General features: G+C 41.9%; 1 protein-coding gene across 1 annotated transcript; it reads right to left on the reverse strand.

Moving 5' to 3' along the window:
* Positions 1-2,972: 2,972 nt before the first annotated feature.
* Positions 2,973-8,445, reverse strand: TP53INP1 (tumor protein p53 inducible nuclear protein 1). Its single transcript, XM_010019761.1, has 3 exons — positions 8,161-8,445; positions 7,308-7,656; positions 2,973-3,326 (listed from the first exon to the last, which is right to left on the reverse strand). Exons 1-3 carry the CDS (start codon positions 8,270-8,272, stop codon positions 3,077-3,079), a joined length of 711 nt encoding a protein of 236 aa, XP_010018063.1. The 5' UTR covers positions 8,273-8,445; the 3' UTR covers positions 2,973-3,076.
* Between the last annotated feature and the right edge of the window lie 1,057 nt (positions 8,446-9,502).

Genomic DNA, 9,502 nt, shown 5'->3' on the forward strand with positions numbered 1-9,502 from the left:
TTGGCAAAGTGCTGTACTTTGTTGTTTTCAGCTTGTGTTACACTATTAAAAATAAGAGCCAGACATTCTTCCATATCAAAAGGACTGCTACAAATAGAGAGGTGGCTCTGGAGAGAAGCTGCCATATATGCATAGACTGATGTACAGTATTAATCCTAACTGAAATGTCCCTTTTTGAATCTTCAAGTTTGCTGTGTAGAAGGCACAGTTTAAAAATGCAAATCTGTCTATTGACCAATACGTATGAAAATACAGTTTCAGCAAGATTCATGAATATCAATCAGTATAAGACAGTGCAAGGCCTCCGCTTTTACAAGAACACACACCTTAATACAAGTCAAAAAACCATATAAGAAGCCACACAGCTTGCTATTGAAACAGAAAACCAAAACAAATCTATTTGCCCAATAGCTCCAGGCACAAAACAGGGCTAGACCAACATAAATATGCAAAACACATTAACAAAAAGCCATTGATGCAGTACTATCTCACACAATAATATTGTTTCTAATATTACAAATTGAGAAGCACAGCTTTGTGCAACAAAATAGTTTATATCCTGAAAGATATAGGTTTTCATCACCAGAAAGTCATCTAGTAATGTAGTATAAAAAGATCAGTATCTCCCAATTCTAGGAGCAGTCTAAAGTTGCATTTACTTGCCTACTGAGAAGAACAGTCCAAGGCTCTCACTGTAATGCCTGGGAGCCTCATACTCTCAACTCCCATCTCCCTGTCAAGAGTTAAAGGATTACTTAACTCCTTCTAACATGGGGAGGTGGAGACTCCATCTTCCTTCATTTCACTTTAAGAAAATTAAAGCTGAAGGAAAGAAGTTACTTTTATACAAAGAAAAAAAGTACAGGAAAGAAAAGAATTTTCCTGAGCTAGAAAGTTGGCAGTGAGGAGAAGGAAGTTTAAACTGGGCAAAAAGCTGGAGTGATGTAAGTAGATAATCTGAGGCAAGTAAGAGTATTTGTGAACAGATGAGAGACTGGTGAAAACTACAGCTATTTGCGGATAAACCAGAGTATTTGGATCACCAAAGAATTGTTGTATGGACACAGGCACATATTGCTGCAAATGGTAATAAAAATCTGTTTTGGAAACTTATGATGTGACAGATTCTGTTTTCTTTCACTGTGCATGTAAATTCAACATGTCTTAAAAAAAATAAAGACTAGTGTATCCAGGAAAGCACCTATTGCTTTTACACACTTAACTATTTGTCAGCATCCCCTTGCAACAATCTTTACTAATCCCAGTGAAGCAGCACATCTGCAGTGAAACAGAGGTTATAAGTGCCATTTCCTGTATACTAAGCATGTTCCAGAACAATTCCAGCTGCAGAATATGCAACAGTACTGTTACATCAAGGTCAATCCAAGTTGTAGGGGTTTGGCTTCAATGAATTTGAAGCATTTGGCTGAATTTAAAATACTTCATAGGTCTAGAATAATTCACATTATTGATCTTGCCTGATGTTAAAGAATCCTCACATGACTCCTTATACTAGCTTCTGTATAAGGACTACTGGAAGACACTGTTGGATGTAATGTTAACACTTTAATGCCCTAGGCAATAAACACAAGTTAAAAACAGTAAGTCACATTAGGTACTGACAGAAAGGGGGAGAAACCTACTGATATTTCCCCTCTTTTTTCAGTGCAGATTTCTGCTTCCTCACCTCCATAGGCATTTAGTCTACTTCCCAGATTGATCTACCAGGGTTTGGCATGCCATGTGGCTGCTGTTTAATACACACTCTTTATTAACAGGTGAGCTTTGTGTTCTGGCTTTTTCAAGCACCTGCCACCTTCCAAAACATGTTGTACAATGTTTTTAAGAAAATTACTTGTCAGTTTTGGATGGTTCTTCTTTCCTGTTGGCCCATGGAATTGCTATACAGTCCTTCTGCCCGCAATGGGCTAAGGGAACAACACTGTCAATCTATCTCCATTTTTATACACCCCTGTGTGTATCTCTGTGTTTAGTTCTGTAAGACTGTTTTTCAGCATCCTCCCTGCCACACACTGCCCTTCATTTCCAGTCACAATCAACTTGGACTTCATTTTTAGAGAGAGAGAGAAAGAGAGAAAATTGGAACTAAGATGACCTTCCTTCTAGCTGCTTTTGAGCTACTTAGTAAATAGGAGACAGCAATTAACAGCTCAGAAATAGCTATCAATCAGCCTGACTTCTTTAAAGAGCGGTCAGCTACTGATGGGATTAAAAGAACAGTCAATACACTATCCTTTTCCTACAAATAGACAAGAGATTAAATGAAATGGGGTAGGGGAAATACATCTCTTAAAACCAGAAAGAGTCAGAGAAAGGGAATAAGAATTCAAACTGCACCAAGTAAAACCCAGTTCAGCTCTGTGTTGTATGTCTGCACTTAACCCATAGGCCCACTTTTCCTTCCACTCCACTGTGAGGTACTACATCTGTAACACCAGTGCCATATCCTACCGCAACAATACTGGGGGGGAGACATTTAACCCTTTTTGATACCCATATCAAGTATCCAACACAGCTACACAGACTCCACTAACACAAGTAGGTAGGTACTAGGCAATTTACGTTAGATGTCCTTCTTGTAACAGTTCAGCATAGCTATTTAATATCCACTGGCAGCTATAGTATGTCTTTGTTAGAAAGTAATTATATATGCGGAATAGAGAGATACACAAGCTGTCAAGTTCTGGTAGTTAAAGAATACACCTAACCTCAAATTTCCTAACTCCACTTTGATTAATGTAAAATGTAACTGATTTCCATCTCAGTTAAGTTTCTTTAAAAGACCAACTAAGAACCCATCTATACATAGTTTATAAAACAGCACACAAACTATCTTAGTGGTAGGCTTCCAAGACATTGATATTTAACATCAACATTCAGGACTTGCTGCAAGATGTTTGGAGATTTAGGTGTCATTTCAGAAGAATGCAACTCTATAGTTATGATTGCGTTTGAGGGATTGAAGATCAGCTTCGGATTGACCACACTTACCTACACATGGAAACAAGAGCAACCTAAAAACCAATTAGACCATAGATTAAAACCACAAGAACCATCAGTAATTGAACTGACGCTGGCAAGGCTGGTGAACAAACAGTCCGTTGTGCTTGGTTTGCCGGGAGTGGCAATCCCTGGTAAGGTTTTGGCGACGGAGACCATTTCTGTTGAGATAGTGTCTTTCATTATGTTCTTTTATCCAGTGGGTAGGACGAAAGCTCTTGGTTTTTTCCAGAAAAGTTGAACGAGTAGCAAGAGCTGTGACGTAGCAGTGAACACGCTGCCCCGTTTCATTTAGGGCTTCCAGTCTAGAAATGGGACAAGCAGGTATCAGCCATTACTGAGGAGCATTGCAAAGACACGCGAACTACACAGGGCAGAACAGGGACATCAACATCCAGCATTTCAAAGGGGAGCCTTAAACTACGGGACACAGATTTGCACTGAGGCGAGGTCAAGCCGGGAAAGCCACGCTGGTAAGCAACGTGTAGTGCTGCTAACTCACTTCTTGTGTGAGGGCACCACGCACCACAACAGGCTTTGGACTTCTGGTGTCTCATACCACTGCACCCTTCCTTCCCCACCCCACCTCCCTAAGTCCAAGATGCAATATAGCTCAGAAATATAAGGCAATGTGTGTCACACTGCTCCAGCTTTAGAAGACTTGGAGTTACCACTAGCCAAAGTTTGGTTTTAAAAAGTAGTCTTGAACATAAGTGGTTCAGCCTGAAAACAGAAGCACACTAATAAAAGCGTGTTTGGATTGCCAGCCACACAAGTAAATCCAAACAATGTTTGTGAAGAGGAATGGGAAAGACAGACCAGTTGTGACACACACAGGAAATAACTCAGGATTGCTCCTCAACCAGCCCTCCAGATTTCATGAGCAGAAAGTCAGCAGTTTTGGCAAACCCTTACTCCATCATGCACTAGTGAAAAAACAAAACAGCAGCCTATGCAAGCAGGGACTGATATACTGAAAAAGGACTTCCCTACTTGACAGAACAATCATTGGTGTTTCCTGAAGCTTCCCAAGAAAAGCTAAAAATAGCCTGGCAGTTTTAAAAGCAAAGCAAATCCGAAGTCTGAGCTCCGCAACTGGTGTGAGATCAGTGGCACCAGAGTTGCTTGCCTTCTCTCTCCCCACCCAGGACACAGTGACTAGCTGTCAACTCAGTGGCGCCCAGGAAAGATGTCTGCAAGACCAGGAGCTTGCTCAGGCATGAACAAGAGGTCTCTTGGGAAGTTTGCTTTTCAGCTCTAACATGACTACTTTAGAGTCTCTTTTGGAAGACCTTAACTTTCATGTATCATATGATGTCTCTGCAGATGCAAGTCTGGTCTGCCATGCCCATGGTACACCCTTACCTTGCTCTTGAGGGGCTGCAGGTGCCTGGCACAAAAGCGAACTCTTCTGCCTCACCCACTCCTACACTGGAGCAAAATACTCCCTGTCAGCAAGGGAATACTCTCTCTTCTGCTTTCTTCTAAACACCCAAATCCACTTGCTTTTGGATCCTTCGGTAGCTTGGTATGACTGAAGCCTACAGGCTCCAAAAAAGCCATGTGTGACATGCTGTTTTTTTCCTGTTCATTCACTGTATATTGTACTAAACCTAACACCTGATATACAAAGCAAGAAGTGAGCAAATAGCACAGGTCAATTCTCAGTCCACTGTAAGTACTTTCTACGTGGATTACACGAGTTTAATTTAACTTTCATCAGTGCTGTGTGCAACTCCAAGTGAAGCCTTTCTGGGGAGAGCTTAAGGAGCTAGGAAGCCACACCACACTTATTAGGATGAGAAAGATAGATCAGTTGTGACACTCACAGGAAATCACCCATATTTCCTAAGCATGCCCTTGCTGCATGTTATTAGCTAGCTGCTAATACAAAGTGTTGTTGTTTGTTATGGAAAAATATGACTAAGCTGATGAACAGAGGGAAGTTTATACAACAGGCTCTGGCTCTGAAAAGAATTTAAAAGAAGCAAATAGATTTCCTCCTTTTGCAGAAGAAAAACTGGTATAAAATTGCTGGTTGAAGATACTTAAGTTTTTCCCCTCTTATCAAATACCCTTTCAGCACCAGTTTGCAAAACAACACTCTTCTACTTGTCACCTTAAAATGGAACTGGGATAGCAGAGGTGGTCTGAATTAGCTAAAAAGCTACATACTCCTCTGAAACATGGCATTTTGCAATCTTAGTGGTTGCCTTTAGTAGCCTGACACTAGTGAGCTCCGAGCACTGAGAGAACAGGCCCGATGAGCCTCCATCAACACTATCAAAACGTGACTTTAGAGGGGCTGTGTCTAAAGCCAGGCTGCTGCTACATACATTCACTGCTGCACCCCCAGCATCTATTTTGCTAGAAAGCATCCAAGTCCTGCTAGTTGCACTACAGAGCCAGACCTCACAAGACAAATTAAAGGCTTCAGACCCCACCCCAATTAATATTTGATTATTTTTTCTGCACTGAGCATTTTGGCTTGTTAAAGCAGATGTAGTTAGGCTTGATCAAGTAACATCATTTGGCACAAAGGTTAGTCCTGAAACCAGTATTGTTTTGTCAGACAAGGCTCTAGAGGAAGCAGCGTTGCTAGCAGCCTGATCAAACAAAAAGCACTGTCCCCAAACAGTAGTACTTACTGTGCCAGTGTGCCTTAAGCAGCTTTTCTTGGCCCTACAATGTTAAATGGCCAACCATTAAACCACTAGAGACTTCAAAACAGCTTTTGAAACGTACTGCATTATCAGCGTAATTGAAGTTCCCAGTATCTGTAGACTACTTCAGCTTTAGACTTAAGCCTCCTCCTGGTTCTGCCACCCAAAATAATGTATACAAAAGCCTAGATCCTCTGATGAAGCAACAGCACAGAATTCAGTGTGAAGAAACTTATCAGACACGAGCTGAAGATGATCATACCTTTAGCTTCCCCACACATTAACGCAGCTTAGCTGTACTGTGTAAGGTAAGACAGGATTCTTCTCCAGGTGGATTTATACCAGTATCCCCAGTTCAAGTCACTGAGAAATCAGTATTCAACTTCGTGTGTTACCATCCACTGCAAATTACTGTCTTTCACTAGGGCAAGCCTCAGCCTTGAGGCCGATTCCTTCAGACCCTCCTTTTAAAGGTGCTGTGCACTCATAGCTTCTCCAATTTAAGTTAAGCTTGACCCTTGATGCTCAACATCACAAACTGCCATCCTCAAATCTCCATTCTAAGATGAATGGTATCAGCACTATACTTCAATACTATACAGCATCTCAAAGTCACCTGTTTCTTTGAAGAACTTTAAACAGAGCAAGGAGCTGATCAGAAAAGTCAATGGGCATCTACCTACAGAAACTCTAGCACTACACTTTTTTTTCCTGCAGAGCACACCTTAGGACACTAAGATTTATTTTTAATTTTTTCCAACGTTAAGCATCAGATGGGACAAAAAGCCAGTCTTTGTTACTAACCAGGAATCATAAACCACCCAATTATTTCCAAATCAATGAACACATGGGCAAGTGTGGAGTCATAATGGCAAAGAAATACTCTATTTGTATTCATCTGTGTATACTGTGCTGGTACAGCTGTATAAACTGGACAGTTGACACCAGAGAAGCAGTGCATGGCAAACGTGCCTCTGCAATAATTCTCCACAGCCAGATCTTTAGGACCCAAACAAGCACAACTTTTTACCTCACTAAAAGTAGAGATGTGCAACACACATTTTTACCTTGAGAGGAGTAAGTTTTGTGGTATATTTCAGTTTGCTTTGTTCTACAAGCAACCTGTGAGAAAATTTAATCCTGTCCTAATCTATCACAAAAAAACCCAAAAATCAACAAACCAAACCAGACTTCCCCGTCAGGCCAATTAAAGTAATATTTTCCATCTCATGAGGGACTGAAAGGGTCCTGTTATGTAAAGTTCTGAAAAATACACATAGCTAGGAAGGGGGCAAAGTGCTTTCAAAACTACATGATGAGCTTTAACTGCCATCAGTTTCAACAGGACCAGAGCACATTCTGCAAGGGAATAATTAGGCTCCATAAATATTCATCATAGTGTCAGAACAGCAAACCCAACCACTTCCTGACACGGTCATCTTGTGTAACATTCTTCTAAGCAGGCAGGCAGCCCTGACCACCCTACCCACCTTGTGTAGTATTCATGCTTTATTCACCTGCTTGGAAATAAGCTGGAAAATTCAGTATTAAGTGTCTAAGCTGATCAAGTAGAAACCAGATATTTTAGCAACAGAGCTCCTTGACAAGGGAAGTCAGACATACCTGGGACTACCTGGGCTGTGAAACTCCTCATCTCCACACCCAGTCTCGTTAAGGCTGTGACAGGTATTGTGGACAGCATACACAGACATGCTGGGATGCTCTATGAGGAGGTTCTCCATCGGACTGGTCTCCACTTTGATAGCGGTTAATCCACCTGCAGTAAAACACGGGGGAGGGGTAATAAACCAGCTCTCCTCCATGGGGCATGACTCGAACTGGATGAAGCAAGACTCGCTGGCCTCTGGCAAGTGTTCCAAGGGAGATGGTAAACAAGAGAAGACAGGAGAGCCATCTGCGGCCGATGCTTCGTCCATGTCTGCCTCCTCCGTGGAGCAGTTAGTGCAAGTGTCTGTTGGAGGTGCCATTAGTCAGCGCAGAGGAACCCATGGATGTTGGTGATCGCAGAAGGTTGATAACAACACGGTTGCACAGAGTCAGCAATGGGATACAGGAAAAAAAACAAAACACAGAAAATCTGCTATTAGCACATACACAAGTTTTTACATTTTTAGAAGCTGGGGAGGGGATAAGGGAGTTCCCTGATAAGCCATGCCAGACATGCAACACCACTGTTATCAGCAAAGCAATACAATTGCATAATAAGTCAAACATATTTTATCTGTACAAGTGGTTCTGCTGAAGCCTGTGTCATGCTTACAAGCCTGATATCATTCTTCTCATCAGTTTACGTAACATGTTTTAGTACATTTGTTTGGAAGACACCCTACACTCTAATCCACTCATTTTGCTCAGGTAAAGCTTTTCCCAAGCTACTGGTGCCTTCATAAGGAAGTAAGATAAGTAAGAGCCAGAGCAGAACAAAGGCAGAGCTTATGTTTGACAGACATCTTACCTATAAAGTCAACCAGAATCCACTCGTCATCTTCTTTCTCACTGAACTCTGGCTCTTGGCTGGACAAGCCATCAATCTCTCCCATGAACATGTTATTTAACCTCTGGAACATTACTAAGGCAGGAACAAGACTTTGGCTTGTAGGTCTCTATATCCAAGGTTCAAGGCACAGCTCACGCTGTACTAGCAGAGTGGCATAGACTTGAGATTAAAGTGCATAGACGCTTTATCAGCTTAGGTACAGGACATGCAGAGGCATGTCTGGTAAACAGTTTATGTGAAACCTGCAAAAAGAGAAAGAACTGACAAGGGTCTTAATGACAAAACAACAGGTAACATCCCTAGGGAACAAACTAAAAACTCTCTTGTTAGTGCAGTCTGAGGTACCAGTAAACGTTTTTGCCCAAAAGGAAGGCAGGTTCATTGTCATTCACCATTTGCTCCCCAGATACACACAGGAAGGGCTTAGGTCCATCCTTGAGCTGAGCACCTTCCTCTCAATCCTTCTCCCTGAGCAAAGGTCTGCTCAGCTTTTGGTTCCCACCTTCTGTTACAGGAGGGAAGGACTCTTGTGCCCATGCTCACTGCATAGGTGTCCCCCCAGCTCCCTGCCCGTCTTCCTCCTGGTCAGAGGGATACGAAGGGCAGGCACCTGCTTTCTGCTCCAGACAATGCATCTCCTCTGTTGACGCAGCCTCACACCTTGCCCAGGGGCTCCAGTGAGGGCTCTCAGGGGGTGCCCGAGGCAGTGTTTCTTCTCTCCCATCACACACAGTTCAGGACCACTGCCTTACAAGTTAACAGTAGGAAGGCATGTCCCATCTTCAGGTTCAAAGTACACTACGCAGTTACTAGTGCAATCATTTTCACTGCAAGTGCCCAACTAGTCATGTATGGTAAGACCAAGTAACAAGGAAAAGAAACTCATATACTTAATTATATGCATGTAATTAGTCACCATAAGCCTGAACTCTACATTTGGCAGTTAAGATGAAAAATTCCATCAGTACCAAGAAGCTGAATGTTCAACCATGTCAGATCTGCATGCTTACAGCCGTCGAGTATTTATGTATGAGCCAATAAATAGAAGCCATTAAAGTATCTGAGAGGACTGTACATGAAAGATGTTCACCAATTTAACTATAATTCCACTATAGCAATATTTCAATTATCACGGCATGTCAGAATTATTACAGATTAAATACCTGCTTAATAATTAAATAGGGAAGAAGATACACATGCAAGACAGTATGAATGTCTGCATTCAGAAAAGGAGTCAGACACCCTACACTAGACAAACCCAGCCATGATACAACCCATAAAGAGTATTATTTAAGGCCAG

Source organism: Nestor notabilis, unplaced genomic scaffold (assembly GCF_000696875.1).
Source record: "Nestor notabilis isolate BGI_N333 unplaced genomic scaffold, ASM69687v1 scaffold33408, whole genome shotgun sequence".
In the NCBI taxonomy this organism is placed as follows: domain Eukaryota; kingdom Metazoa; phylum Chordata; class Aves; order Psittaciformes; family Psittacidae; genus Nestor; species Nestor notabilis.